We start from the raw sequence: 16,158 nt of genomic DNA, 5'->3' as shown, positions 1-16,158 counted from the left end.
GACTGAATCAGCTTCAAACTTCTTCAATCTTCATCAGACATCTTAAATAAAAAGCTTCCATAACACCATGGAATATTGTTCTCAAAAATGTGCAAGGTTTCTGCAAGGTTACTAATTTAATTGCATGCTTTCATAGCCAAAACAGAGACAATGAGCAGAGACTTGCCTTAAGTTTACGCCGGGCATTGAATTCTTGAAGTTTCTTTTGCGCGTTGTCCATATGTGCAAAGTTTATTGCCTTCCCTGTGACCCATGGGTGCTGCAAAGCCTGTAGAGTGGTGAGGCGTTTCTTGGGGTCTAAAACAATCAGCTTTTTAACCTGAATCACAAGCAAGAAATACAAAAGACTGTCAACATTATTCTTCATTCAAATTTACCTAGTTTTGCATTTGGGGGCTCTAGCCTTGGTTTGGAGAACAACTTAGGTGAGACATTCTAAGAAACCAACAAGAATTTTCATTTGTGTCTTTGCAAGTATTTTGCTTCTGGCATTTCTTGGTCCTCCATAAATAACATCTGATTAAGACAGCCACTAAGGGGGAAGAGAAAATAAAAAGTATCAACTGGTTACCAACATATTAAGGGTATGTACCAATGCAGCTGACCTGTATCTATCATAGGCTCTTTCATGTCTGACTTGTCACAAAAACCCTAAGAGATTCTCAAAGTCTCTGAGCAGTATCTCTACTTTAGAATTTGGACAAGTTTTAAAGTGGATTAGAAGGTTTAAATTATGTGCATGCAGCTTCTGCACACTTGTACCATGCAGTCTCTGTCATGTATATCACAAAGGAAATTTTTCTTTCAGTCACTGAAAAACCTTATGTGCACATAAAAAAAAAGCATTGTTTTCTGTCTTAGCCCACTCTGAAACTAATGCTGTTTACACCATTCCTTCTATCACCAAAGCCAGAAAACCTGGACTTCTACAAATATGACAGTAGGATATTTTTGGGAAAAGGCACTGCAAACATACCCCTGGGACTGGAGATGGTCCTGCTGTATACAAAGTGTGTCCAGTCAAGTGACATTCCATGAGTTTTACTGTATCTCTGGACAAGTGGAGTTTTAAAAAAAGAAGACAGGTGAGGATGGAGTAACAAAGTACACAGATGGCACTCTGCAGAGCCACACTTACCCAGCTCTCCTGACTATAGACCCTCTTGGAGCAGTGCAAGTGATGGCACGGGCTCCACTGCTTCTATGTGCCCAGGGGTGAGGGAAAACTTGCTTTAGGGTTCTCTGAAATCTCCCTACAAATAGCTTTTAAACAAAATTTCTTCCCTGAAGTGCATGCAGAAGAACAGGAATTGTGGTGAATATTGGTTGTGTCTCCAACAAAGACCTGGAGTTAAACAAATCACTTCAGCTGAACACTGAACTGCCCACAACATGGGTTTTGAGAGTCATGGTCATCATCATTATCTACAATTTCCTATGCAATGTTCAAATCTAAAAGTTTGAGCTTTACTTTACTAAAACAGTATGGAGCGGATTGGACAAAAGCTTTACCTGCTGTTGATCTGGCTTTAAATTATATTTTTTTAGCCTTAGAAAAATGTCACATCTCATAAAACACCAAAAAAGTACTTTGAACTTCTACAGTACTTCTATTTGAAATATCTTGAAGTACTTTACTAACAAATGACATAATATTTTGTGACACAGTTTGTATAAGTATATAGGGAACACAGCACTTGTGTTTTCAGTGCTTATGAAATAACTGAATGATGCAAGTTATTATTGACAAAAGTCAGACTCAAGCATACCTATCTTTGCAGATCAGTGTCTCCTGGATCCAAATTACTTTATCCACTAATAAAAGAATACAGTGCAGATAGCATGCCAGCCCTTGCATGTTGCTAATGGAGCATATTTAAAAGTAGTAAGTCTTTCCTCACCTACCAAAAAAAACAAACTTTAATGGACAGAAAAAAACATGCCAAAAAAAGCAGTGGGAGGAAAGTTTCATTCCTTTTTATATTCTTCCCCAAAATGCAGGCTTGCAAACTGCATTTTTTGAAAAAAAGAAGGGCTTGTTTCTACATTCCCCTGAAGGTGTTTGCCCAGAAAAGATGAATGGTGAAACACTTCAGAGCTGGAAGGAAAGGCAGGCATACATGAACACTGTGACAGCTGCTGACAATCTATGGCTTGCTTCACAGAAGGACCTGAATATCCATGTTCTGAGTGCAAAATTACAGCACTGGACTAACAGGGGATATTAACAACACTACAATATAGCAAAGACAAGAGGAAACAATTATGAACAATTAATTAACCAATTATTCTGTCCCCACACCAAAATGGACTCTTTCTCAGTGGCAGAAATACTAAATACTCCAGTCTCATTTTTGCTTTACTTACTAAATCCTTGGCATTCAGAGACACATCATCCCACCAGGGGGACACAAAGTCATATTCACAGCTCAGGATTCTCTTAAACATATACTGATCTCCCCTTTCATCATAAAATGGTTCAAAGCCACAAAGTCTGAAAGGATAAAAAAGAAATTAATTTATCAAATTTTAATTAGTCTTGGAATTGTTAGAAATAATTCATGGTAGTATTTTTCCATACTCTGTGTCCTGTAGATCACTTTGGGAAACCAGACCTCGATGTACTTATGAACTTCTAATTCTACAGAGCAGAGAGAAATATGGTCATAAGTATTCTTAAGCACTGGGAAAGGCTTTTCTAACTGTATTTTTTCTATTTTCATGTGTTTAATTGCAACTATTAAAATAGGATCATAGAGCATTTATCAGAATCCCTGTAACTCTTGCCAGAGGAGTAGGAATTAGCTGAGGATCTTACACGCTCAGTTAAAGTTTTTGTATCTTCAATTAGGAATGATTTTTAGACATGTTGATCCCTGTACATTTTTCCATCCTATCAGCCACAATATGTAAAAACCTTTGGTAAGTTTTCATGATCAGGCCTCATCTTTACTTAGGTAACCTACATACAATCTAGAAGTCTTGTGATCTCACTAATGACCGCATTTATAAATATACTGTATAATACAGATCCCAGCAGAGATCCACATTGCTGGCCTCAGGGAAAGCAGACTCATAGATATGGTTTCCATTTGTATCATGTCCTTTTTTTTTATCGCTTCACTGCACTTTAATCACGCCTGCACACATAATCAGATTTTTTTAAAGTGAATTTCCTATTCAGCCAGTATGTGATCTGAGCTTAAGAGAGAAAGGCTATCTCCTCCCCTGCTTCCAGAAAATGCAACAAGCAGTAAGATGATGAGAGGAAAACAACAGCAGATCATAATGATCAAGACCGGAAAAAATATAGAAAAGTCCTACATTTTAACTTCTTTTTGTATTTTTAAACACAATATGCTTACTGTTCTGAAAAAGGAGGCTGAGGTTCAAGGAAGAAATGTGGTTTTGGGAGTGGTGCATAACCGTGGGTGGAACAGCTGCATCACATTCCACTGCTGAAGGGAAGAAACACCTCATTGCAAGAATATTCTGGGCACATTATTTTTTCCAAGTCTGGCAAAGGTGTATTAAAACACAAGGATCCAGCCTCCCAACCTTGTGCTTCAGTAGGTGGTAGCCAGGCAGAGGCACTCTGCTGCTCCTCCTGTTTGCTGCCTCTCCCATTACCATTTCTGGGTTTGCAGCAGGTCCCTGCTGTCCCCATGGAACACCCCTGAGCTCCCCTCACTGGCTCCGCCCAAACTGTTTATTCGACCTGGGTCACCAATGACAGTAAGAACCTGCTTAAGTCTTGCTGTGATTGTGTGGGAAGCCTCCTAAGTGAGCTTTCTGTTTTCACTGTAACTCACTACTATCACCTATTGCTTTCCTACTAACAATTTCAATAGATATGCTTCTACTTAAAAATCCATTTCAGCAGACAGAGTTTTTGGTTTTTTTTTTTGCTACATGCCAAAATAGATGAGTAAACATAGAGGTGTGATTTTAAATTAGATTAATTGACTCAGTGCAAAACCTAGTGTGGCTGCTATTGATTTTATATTATTTTGAAATAACATTTTATTTTTGTGATTCAGTTTAAATCAGTTACCTACAAATAAAGGAAAAGTCAATGTAAAGAGCTTAAAAAACAACTAAAAATGACCAGATGGGGTCTTGTGTCCTTTAAAGTAACTTAGTAAAGTAACTCCTTTATTTAAATCCATGCAATTTTAACTACAGGCAAAGACTCTGTATTTTTTGACCACTGTCTGCATCTCAAACATGCAGAAGGATTTCTACCTGCTTTAGGAATACAAAAAGGACTGTTCCTCTTGACTTTTAAAACTATACATGTGGCTTCCTTTGAATAACGATAGTTACCACCAATAGGTCTTAATATAATTTGGCTCAGTTCTGTCAAAATATGTCAGTTTTTTAAAATCAAATAGTAAGTCCACTTTGATTAATGGCAAGATACAGTTTTATGCCAATCTTCTATAATGTGATTGTTAACTCTTACATCCACTCCATTTTGCGTGGACATACAGGAGTGTTGGGGTTTTTATTGTCTCTATGTAAGTGGGTTTCCTTTACTCAACTATGAAACTGAGACATGCAACATTGTCCTCTGGGCTCCAGGATTAATGATTTAGTAATTTTACATGTACCTTTCTGGTCTCAGTTTCTAATCCATCAGACATATTGATCCACAAAGCTTTATGCACAGTAGAAGAGTTAAAAGGTGGAGTACTGTTAAAGCTAAATGGAAGAGACAACCAGGTGGATTTTTGCATCCTGTTCCTGTAGATCAAATTGGATTTTGAGGTGGGAGTAGGACAGGATTAGAAGGAGGAAGAATGGAAGAGTATCTACAGTCATGCAGCCTCATCTAGGGCAGGAACTCACACACTTGTATTTACGCACACACAGAGGTTTAGTGTGGCTTGGGAGCATCCCCTGAACAGCTGGAAGGTTTTGGGAAGCTGCATATGGAAAATGCTGTGCCAGATATTTAGATAGGAGCTCTCTGGAGTTTGTTGGAGCTTGCTTACACTTAAAAGTAAGTTCTACTTAAGGCAGGCTCTTAGTTTGAAGTGCAGTAACTTCATTAGGCCTTGAGTAACTAGGAAAGGCCATAACTCAATCTAGGTGGCATTGTAAAAGGACAACAAAAGTCACCTCTCCAGTCTTAGGGATCATCTTGCTGGCAAGTTTCATATCTTTCTGTCATCAGCGGAAACCTTAGAAGTGACAAGAAATGAGCACCTGGCTGGCAATATCTGAGACATGATTTTCAACACAAGGTCTGGATCTTAAACCAGACCATGACACACATTTAAAAGGAGCAAATAACAAAATGACAAATAGGAATATTGTAGCCTATTATTTGCAGGCACCCAAAAGGAGACCTTTGAATTATTTGAAACTTATGTGCAGAAGAAAAGATGAATGTATTCTGACATTGCTATCAGAGTGTTTATATATCCTTACATGGACTTTTAGTATAAACTCTAGTGAATATAATTTTTTCTTTGCAAAATATAAAAATAACTGTGTTATTCCACACTGTACTTGCTGGACATAACAAGTAGTAGGGGAGGGATAATGGCCCACATGTATAAAATCCTCCATATCTTTAAGTTACATGTGTAAAATGTCATTTTCTTCCCACAAAAGCATCCTAGAAGTATTGTATATAACTACACAACCCATCTAAGCATTGTCATTGCCAAGGGTCTAAATTAAGTCTCATAATTATTCTCCTATAAAGAAGTCAATACATCATATGCAATTTTTCTTCTCAATAATCTTCCTTTGAAGGATTCAATCAATATAATAAAGTAATTGTAATTCTTACCAATTGAATCATGACTAACCACAATAAGAGTTAGACACAAATGCCTACTTAAACACAAGTGTTTGGAACTTTTGGTCTATACTTGTTCGTATTAGTAGCATGATTCTGCATGGGTAGGTCTGCTGCTGTTCAGGAAGAAGTGTTATATTTATCAAATATTTAGACTGACTGTTTTGCCATGTTCCTCTAGGATATGACTTCAGTAAGGTTAGGAACGTAATAATTAAAGTTCAGAATCTTGTCTTTTCCAATGGCACAGCTCATAGTGTAATGAAATCCTGTGGGTGCTAAAAAGAGAACCTCTCTCTATGACTGTTTGCACTTACAGGATGTAGGTGATAATCCCCAGTGACCACATGTCCACCTCAGGGCCATAGGCACATCCCCGTAGTATCTCTGGTGCTGCAGAGAACAAAACACTTTTCAGTAACACAAAAGTCGAGTGAAGAAATAACAGTCACAAAAACAATTGAAGTCCACGCACAGTTGTGTGCAGAGTTTTATAAAAAATTGGGACTGCCCATTTAAGCCCTTAATTAGGCAAATACGTCCCTTCACTGAATATAAAACAAGAGAAGTCATGCCCAAGCAGAGCCAGAATAAAAAGAGAAGTGTACTTTGATTTCAAATTGTTTTTTATGTTTGTGGAAGAAATGACAGAAAGCTACAGATGCACTGGAGCTACAGTGTGACCAAGGAGGAGGTGCTTTAACTTCAGTATTTTACTTAGTGTTTTTATAAATACATCAGCAACAAAAATGGGGCCAATGAAAATCTACATCCTTGACTGGATGCAGAGGCAAACACTGGAACCAAGGATGAGGAAAAGGCTCAGATGCCTTCTTTGCCTCAGTCCTCAACAGTAAGGCCTGTTTATCCGCAAGGAACCAGCCCCAGCTGGCAGACAGGGACAGAGAGCAGAACAGACCCTGTGCAATCCAGGAGGAGGGAGGCAGTGACCTGCTGAGCCACTTAGACACTCACAAGTTCATGGCACCAGGTGGGATTCATCCAAGGATGCTGAGGGAGCTGGAGAAGGAGCTTGCCAAGCTGCTCTGCATCACTGATCATCAGTCCTATCTAACTGGGAAGGTCCCAGATGATTTGGAGGTTGGCTAATGTGATGTCAATCCACAAGAAGGGCAGGAAAATGGATGCAGGGAAGTACGGGCCTGTGAGGCACAGTACAGGTCTGAAGTACAGGCCTCGGTGCCAGGGAAGATGATGGAGAAGATCATCTTGGATGTGATCACATGGCAAATACAGTACAGGGGATCAGGCACAGCCAGCAGGGGTTCAGGAGTGGCACATCCTGCCTGACCAACCTGATCTCCTTTCATGAGCAGCTGATCCACCTGACAGTTGAGGGGAGGGCTGTGGGTGTTGTCTATGGGGACTCTAGCAATCTTTGGCACCGTCTGCCACAACATTCTCCTGGAGAAACTGGCTGCTTATGGTGTGGACAGCTGTGGTGTCACTGACTGGATGAAAAACTCTCTGGACATCTGGACCCTGGGAGTGGTCATGAGTGGAGTTACATCCAGCTGGTGGCTAGGAGTTTCCCAGTGTTGGGTCCAGTGTTGGGACCAGTCCTGTTTTAGATCTTTATCGTGGTCTGGATGAGGCTATCCTAAGTCAGTTTGCAGATGACATCAGTGGGCACTAGGAAAGCTGTACAGAGGGATGTGGACAGGTTGGATCCATGAGACAAGGCCAATGGCATGAGTTTCAATGAGATTGAAAGTCAGCCCTGCCTTGGGCCACAACAACCCCCTGCAGTGCTACAGGCTGGGAGCAGAGCATTTGGAAAATTGCTCAGTAGGAAAGGAGCTGGGAGTGCTGGTTGACAGTAACTGAACATGAGCCAGCTGTGTCCACGTGACCAAGAAGGCCAAGGACATCCTGACCTGTGTCAGCAACAGTGGGGCAGTAACCATCCCCCCTGTGCTGGGCACCAGTGAGTCACACATCAAATATTGTGTCCAGTTTGGGACCTCTTACAACCAGGAGGACCTTGAGGGACTGGAGCCTGTCTAGAGAAGGACAAAGAAACTGGTGAAGGTACAGAGAATAAATCCTAAGAGGAGCAGCTGAGAGAAGTGTGAGTGTTCAGCCCGGACAAGAGGAGGGTCAGGGAGTCTCTACAACTACCTGGGTGGAGGTGGTAGTGGAGTGAGGGTTGTCTTCCCCTCCCATGTAACCATGAGAGGTCAAGAGAAAATGGCTCAAGCTTCACTAGGGGAGGTTCAGGTTGGATATTTGGAAGGATTTTCTCACAGGAAGGGTGGTTAAGCATTGGAACAGGCTGCCCAGGGAGATGGTGGAGTCATCTACCCTGGAGGTATTCAAGAAACAACTAGACATGGCCCACAGTTAGCATGGTGGTGTGCTGTCAAAGCTTGGACTTGACAGTCTTGGAGGTCTTTTCCAACCTTAATGGTTCTATGAGTCTATTTGCTTGGCACTTTTATTTAGGCTTTATTTTTGATATTCTGTTTTAATTGGAAGGAAAGACAGACCATTTCCAGCAGTTGGTTCTGCTGCTGTGAGGAGCAGACGGAAAGGCCAGGCAGTTTTGGGGAACTCCAGCTCTGCAAAAGTAAAGAGGAGTCAATATCTGCCTAAGCAGCTTGACAGGCACAGCTTGAGGACCCTGGTCCCACTGGATCTGTGATGCACATACGATGGCTGCCACATTTCTGGAGCACAGTGGGCTGGCTGTACCTACGAACATCAATGCAATCTTTTCCCCTTCCCACACTACACTTGCACAGCCATGAACAGAAGGGCTTTTTTGTATTTTTTAAGATTTCCAGAAGTTTGCTTTTGGTGAATGGAATTGTCTGACACATTGGTGTTAGTTTAGAGGTTGCCTCTAACAGACTGATCATGAATCATTGCTTTGCACTGGCTTGATTTTTTGTGCTACTCTCAGAAAACACTTATGCTCTTCTTGTTAAGTTCACTGAAGGCACAACATTGCAGCAAACCAAGTTCTCTGTGATCATCTTGCTTTCCGTCCTCTGCATCAATCTGTACATCCCAAAGACTATAGATTGTCAAGTCTTGATGCCAAAGTATTCAGACTACAGTATGTGTTTTTTGTTGCTGTGTCCTTTCTGGAGAAGCCGCTGATAGATGGGTGGGCAGGATGTGGGAGCTGGCAGCCTGGAACCATCAATTATTCATAGTTTAATTTGGCATTTAAACAGTATTTCTCCTGGGTTTCCTCCAATTCTGGAAAGTAATGCTTGAATGTTTTCTGGTCACCAGGACTTCTGCACAGTCAGTTGACTTGAATTGTAAATCAAGGATTGCTATAGGCACATAACTATAGGCATAAAGCTCCTTTCTTCCCTTCCCTGCAGAAATATTCAGCCTCAATCCTTCCTACCAAGTCAACATAACTCTGAGGGCTCTTCTACAGGAATGAGCCTTATGCTGTTTTTACGAAGTATATGGTGATGGGCATAAAAGCACTAAGCTCTAACTATGGACGTGTGACACTGGTAGTATAACTGTCACAAGAGAGGACAACCAGAACATTAACAGCTAATATGTGAAACACAGTTTTATAAAACTAACTGGACTGGAATTAAATGCTGCTCTGAAACAGACTTGGTATGTGTGTGTGCCTTGCAGGCAATGTCATACAATGGTCAGTGACAATGTCACCTGAATGCCATTATAGGCTGTTCTATGAGGTAACAGAGTGATCTCGCCATCTTCTCCAGTGTCCTCTTTCCTTTGCATCTACAGTCATAAATGCAAATATAAGTAACAAAACAACATACCACAGTACCCTGGAGTTCCACAAACTGTCTTCATGGTCACATGATCTTCCACAATCTTGGAAAGTCCAAAGTCAGCTGTTAAGATGGTTTGGGAATATTAATGTTCTTACTCCCTGTAACAATGTAGGTTTTTATGTTGTATATGTAATTAAATAAACATTCATACGTTAAATGAATGGTATTGACATTTCCATAGGTAAGCATTGATTTAATGCATCTACCCATGCTGCAATCCAGAGGCAAAATTTGCTGTAAAAATGAGTATTCCTGGCTCTTGCTTGACAGAAATGTAGCTTGTATTTTATTCTGAAAACTGCACAAAGCCAGTGCAGTGGGAGGCCTAAGGGCATACAAGCAGAGATTCAAAAATATATTTTAGGTATATATTCAGTTCCCACTCTGTGAGTAATTCAGTAAAATTATCAGAACTATTTTGGGTTGCTTTTTTTAGTCAAGGGTTGCTTTTTTGCAAGACAAAATCTCAGCAATATTTTGATAGAAGCCTTTTAGAGGCACAGAGATGATGATAAAAGAAGTATTGATCATCCCTTCTCCAATGTTCCACCCTGAATTACTATTCACAGAGCAAGGGCCTTTGTGACAATACATACTGTACTTGCATGACTCCTTCATAAAAGTAATAAAAATTGAAGTGTTCACAACTCTTTTTTTCACTGAGAATAAACTAAGCTTATTCAAACGGACTTATTCTTAGGTGATGAAAATCACCTTTGCCTTAAGAGCGCAAAATAAAGGACTTGATTTTGTTTAGTTAGACTGAATATAAAAGGGAATGTTTTAACTCAAGATCAGGATGAAAATAGGTCACTTTTTTCCTAAAGGGCTATCCTTTTTGCATTATAATTTATCTAACTAGAAATAAAGTTAACTTTTATAGACACAGCCACTCGTTGTAAATTGGACTTCAATTTAAATAAGGCAATTACCTTACCAGGAAGCTGAAGAATCATGGCATTTAGGAAATGTTTCAAAAGCCCTACACACTCTGGACATCAAACAAAAGCCACTGGTGTTACATTAAATTATCAAGTTTGGAGCCTTTCCAGGAAAGATAAGTAGAATAAGATATAAAGTACAATACCATCACCCTGAGAACCAAGAATGTTCCTAGAAATTTATACAAAATTGCTTGAGGCCACTTATTGGAAATCTGGCTTCAGAAAACCATGACGAACACCATCCTGATGACCGTGGAAACACTCACTCCTAAAGGAGCACCAGGTGGTATTTTCAAACTTAGAAGGGTTACAAGGATGCTCCTTGCTCAAGCAAAAAACTAGGCATGCCCAACATTTTTGGAGGTTATACCCTTTGGAAGTGTCTGCATCTCCAACAGAATCGGCACAATACATTCCTGATCAGGAGAGCCTTGCTCCTCCTGTGGTGCTGACCATGCTTCAGAGAGCTTCTCCGTGCTCTTTGCAAAGATCTCTGCATGTCCCTCAAACCTGCCTTCAAAACAGAAGCCAGCCTTGCTCAGTTTGCTTTCTGCCACTTATCTGCACATTTTATTTTCACACTAGTATATCTTTCCTCTTAAGGTACCAGCTTAACAGAAAAAAAGGGGCATAAAAGTGGTGCACAGACCTTTATGCTGTTCTCATGATTCTTCTTGTTCCCAGTGCTTTAATCTCTGCCACGTTCCACATGATTTTGGCAATGAATTCTCTAAGCAAGCATCTAGTTTTGCATTGGTTTTGAAACTATCATTAACAGCTGTGCTGCTGAAGTAACATGCTGTTCATTAAGGACTGGCTTCAAATAGGATTATCGTGAGATGTATATACTCCAAACATCAGTTAGCACATATTACTGATGCAAAGGCATCAGGGAAGCAGACATTTAATGCTGCTCACCAATTTTTAATGGTGCATCTGGTGCTGGTGTTGCATAGAGTAGATTTTCTGGCTTCAAGTCTCGATGCACGATCCCATTTGCATGCAGATACTAAGAAAGAGAAAGTCAAAGCATGTAAGTGAGAAGGGTCAAGCATGAGTTGATGTCTTTCTAATTCTCTATAGCTGCAGATTAATATTTGATCTGTGTGTGACACAGAGTTACTTCACTAATTTTCAACAGCTCTTTTCTCTGCAAACTTGCTGAGCATAGGATCCTTGGATTCATACTGTAATCTGAATAGGAAAATAAAATTTGGGAAGGCAAAGATAACATCATGTTAATTTGGGAACAAAATCAGAAAGTATCCTTGAATTTTAATAAAGCAGTAGCTCCTAAGAAGCAATCTGATAGATGATGGGATGCCAAAATCTGTCTCAGAGGAAGGTAGTTTCTGCACATTATAACGTTCTGTGAGAGAGGAAAATGGTCACATAACTATTAAACAATTAAATAGACGTATTTGAGTAGAAAGGATGCAGTAGGTGTCCTGGGCCAACTACAATGCTTGGGGTCCCTTGGTGCAGATTTCTTACAAGTTTTAAAACCACTCAGCTGGAAAGTTCCAAAAATCCATCTGTCTTGCCAAAGTACATGCAGTACATGCAAATCCACTCACTATTGAATTCCTGCCATGCACTAATGGAAAGAAAAAATTCTAGTATATATGGCTTCCACTTATATTGCTATGGACAGAAATTGAAAAAATATAATATACAATATACTAATAGACAAAAAAGGATAAACAAGTGAGAGAAAATCTGTATTTATTGTTGATAAAATATTCACACAAAACTCTGAAGTCTTAGAAGACAGTTGCTGAAGGGTAGAATCACATTGTCTTATTCAAAAGTCTCCTGTTCTACATTTTAGTAGCATCTCCCTCAGCTGTGTTTTCACTACCAAAAGATCCCAGTCGCTGTGCATATTTATGCAGGAAATGACAAATGGTTGAATATTCACCTAGACAACACAGCTATAATAATGTACACTTGAGTTAGCATCTGAGGTGAATTCTTGACTGTGTATTTCATTGTAATTTTAATTCCTATAAATTGCCAATGATTAAATATCATTAAGAAGGAATACATTGCTCTGTCCTTGGGCATTGTTTTAGTGACACTGTGTGCTTTTCACAAGTGTTTTTCTCAAAGTGCAATAAGTGTTCTTTATTGACTTTCTCTGCAGTCCTAAAGTCACAGGATTTGTCATGATGTGACTTTTAGAGATCAGTCAAAGACTCTCCCCTTACTTCACAATGAAATTTAAGTGTTTGCTCCAGCTGTTTTCCACAGTGAGGTAACTAATCAATAATCCAAGGTAAAAACAGCCAACAACATATGGAAGCTGATGGATAGTACACTGCTACATCATTTAATGCAGCCACATCTGCATGCCTGCAAACAATCATGTTCTCCATCCACAGAAATATATCTTCATCATGCCAGACATAACTGCAGCAAAGATGCTCCCACAGCATAGCAGTGATGTGTTTGACATGCAGAGGTGCTACCAAAAGCCATCAGACTGGAGTGGACAGAAAAAGATGTCTGAACTGATCTGTGTTCATGTGCTGAAAATCAGTTTAGCTGCCTCTGTAGGAGTGAGAAGGATCAAACATTTCACGATCACTTGATGGAAAACAGTCACTGTCAATTCATCTGCACAAAAAATCCTTGACCAAATTTATGCAGCATGGAATGTTCCAGCCAAGTTTGCAGTCTTTAGCAGGTCCTCTTTACCACATGCCCATAATCCTAAAAACATTTTATGCTGTGAGACTGAAAACACAGAAATTTTCTTGTCTTTCCAGAAACACATTTTTGTGGGAGGGAATTTTGGGAAAAACTTTAGGAGAAGCTGTTCAACTTTTCCTCCTTTTTAAGTCATAAAAGGAGACTGGCTTGTGGGGCTTCTTCTCACACACAGCAAGAACCGTAACTGAGAACATCTGCTAACCACTCCTGTGCCCTATGACTGACTAACTTTTTAACTAATTGGACTTGGAGTGAAAACCAGGTGGTTTTTTTTGTTACAAACTTACAAAACCCCAAGTAGGAAAATTTCTCTCGCTGTCCAGCCCACTATTTGCATAAAACTTACACATAGGGGTGCCCAATAAAAGAAAATTGCCTCAATAACTTAACCCATGCCTTTCAAAGATTGTCACTGCAATAATCAGAGCTCTCTCTCTCATGTGCCCTCATCACAACCCCTACACCTACTCCGTCTTCACCACACCTCCCCTTATCTTCCCAGCATTTAATCCAGAATTTCTGCTCAGACATAGTAACTTCTCTGACATCTCTCTGCAGCCCACATAAATTCTGCCATGGTCACACCCTAAAATCAATCCTTGCTGCTCTTTCCTCTCTCATCCTTTGTTTCTCTTGCTTGACTTCACATTTGGGCTGGGACAAGATGTGTTATGGCCAGGGACACCTCATGCTGCCAGGTCCTGGGTTTAACAGCTACTGTTCGCAGCTTATATTTTCATAATACATTAAAATTCTTTGAGTATTGCCAATAGGCTCAATAGCTTTGTTGTGAACTAGCAGACAGAAGGGCAACATGGATAAAAAAAACTCCAAAACCAACCTAACAGAAAAACTTCAGTGGTTTTATGGATGTGGATACCCCATTCTTCATGGAAGTATTAGCTAGGCTTGTGGAACCCTAGGCCTCTGAGGGGATAGACATCTGGCTGGACTTTTGTAAAAGGTGTCTGCCTCCAAACAGCCTTGTCAATAAAGATCTCTAGCAGATGCAGTGACCTCCTGTCATCTAACCTGGGCCACCTGTCACTCACAACCCCCTTGCAACACTGTCCCTTTTCAGCACTGCTCCCTTAGTTAGTAGATACCCCAGGACTGACCTATTTCCAAATTTTCATCAGTGCCATTCTTCTCATGTAGCATTAGAGCTCCAGGTATTGAAGGAATACTAATTGGTCTTCTAGAAATATGAACAGTATGAGCTAAAGCATCTTGGTTTAGAAACAGATTTCATTAAATTAGCATAATCCACTTTGTATAACACTTGTTTTTTCTCAATTTATATGTGCTTTATTTTGATTGCTCTTGCTTTATTTCTCATATACCGATTTTAATAAAAGTTATGCTCCTTTGCATAACTTCAAAGACTTTCCCAGTTTGTAGTACAATGCTGGGCATTGTGCATTTCCATTGTAAGACAGGTGCTCTACTATTTATATGTTATGTTTCTTAATGACTAAGTTATATGATCAAATGAGAGGATCTGGGCCCAGGTATCATGCCAGAACTCGCTTTACAAACCTAGGAATTACTGAATTACATCACTTTTCCCACATAAAAGATATGGACAAGACTTGGAAAATACTTTACTTCTATGACTGGATGTAGAGTTTGTAAATGCATAGCACTACAGAACAGTTGAACATGGCATGCACATTGAAATGTGATCATGATGTGGTACTCTCACTGTAGCTAAAATATTCAGTTTTCACTTTCTTCAGATTTCTTCAGAGAATGGCAGCCAATAAAAAATCACGAAGAACTCTCAGATAATCTGGGAGAAAAGTTTTATAACAAAATTTGAGTAGTACAGTTTTATTACTCTTTGATAAACTTTGAGGTCAGACTAAGCATGACATTAGGTTGTGCTGAGTCTGATATACAGGTGCTGCTCTGCAGGACCTGCTTAAAATGAAGGCAGCCTTCATCTCGGCCTTTACTCCTGGGGTACACAACAGGAATTCATAACTGAACAACTTCCATGACTTTAACTATGACTGCAACAGAAAGAATTTGTTTTTCTTTTTTTTTGTTCTTTCCCTTTAAGCTTTTTTTCCAAAAAGCTCTCACTCTGCTGCATGAAAGTTTCTTTTGTTCTTTGTTTTGTTGTTTAATAATTCAGGCATCTATCTAACATGAAAGATTTTATGACAAAAGGACAAACGTAAGCTGCTTAAAACTCTGTCCCTATCCCTTAATTTTATTTATGGTACCCATTACACAGAACTGTAGAAAACTATGGCTGTAATGAACCTGAATGATCTATTCCTCTCTATGCTCCTTGGCAGCATCAATTACACCTACAACAGTTTTTGTTCAATTTATTCCTGCAGACCTCTGCTATTAGAGACTTTACAATTTCCCCAAGCAATTTATTACAGGGCTGTGCTTTCCTGGCTGTTACAAACTACTTCCCTGCAACTCACCTGAATTCTGACAAGAGCAGATGAAGACCATTTCTTTGTTTCCTATATATGGAAGAGGCAGAAAGTAGATTATCTCCTTGTTTTGCAAGAACCTTTTGAATGCTTGTTACCATGTACACATTTATTCTCCTCTCTAGGACTGCAGGATTTTGCTTGGTCAATCTTTTCTAGACTTGTGGTCGTTCTTGTTTTCTCCTACAGGAAAGTGTCAACTTGCACTAATGTGTTGAAAATGCAAAAATGCATTCCAGTAGTTGTGATCTGATAAATTTTATAGAAAGTATTAATACATGTATTTGCCTTTTATTTCCAACATATCCCACTCCCGTCTGCCTTTTGATCCAGTGTAACCTCCAAGCTCTTTCTCTTCCTTTTTTCCAGTGTCCTTGACTGAACAAAAAGGGCATTGAATGTTAGCAACTTTATTCTATTCCTAATCCTAC

The 16,158-nt window shown here is 39.7% G+C and overlaps 1 protein-coding gene across 1 annotated transcript in view; it reads right to left on the bottom strand.

Annotated features, from left to right (window-relative positions):
• Positions 1–16,158, bottom strand: part of CAMK4 (calcium/calmodulin dependent protein kinase IV) — a 138,579-nt gene that overhangs the window by 3,008 nt on the left and 119,413 nt on the right. Inside the window, exons 6-10 of the mRNA XM_041467198.1 lie at positions 11,475–11,565; positions 9,598–9,672; positions 6,130–6,205; positions 2,368–2,494; positions 167–319 (exon numbers count right to left, since the gene is read on the bottom strand). Coding sequence (XP_041323132.1) covers positions 167–319; positions 2,368–2,494; positions 6,130–6,205; positions 9,598–9,672; positions 11,475–11,565 — 522 coding nt within the window. The remainder of the gene's footprint in view (positions 1–166; positions 320–2,367; positions 2,495–6,129; positions 6,206–9,597; positions 9,673–11,474; positions 11,566–16,158) is intronic.

Source organism: Pyrgilauda ruficollis, unplaced genomic scaffold (assembly GCF_017590135.1).
Source record: "Pyrgilauda ruficollis isolate IOZ18807 unplaced genomic scaffold, ASM1759013v1 scaffold202, whole genome shotgun sequence".
Taxonomy (NCBI): Eukaryota; Metazoa; Chordata; class Aves; order Passeriformes; family Passeridae; genus Pyrgilauda; species Pyrgilauda ruficollis.
The sequence above is the reverse complement of the archived record's forward strand: the minus strand, read 5'-3'. Positions and strand labels throughout refer to the sequence as shown.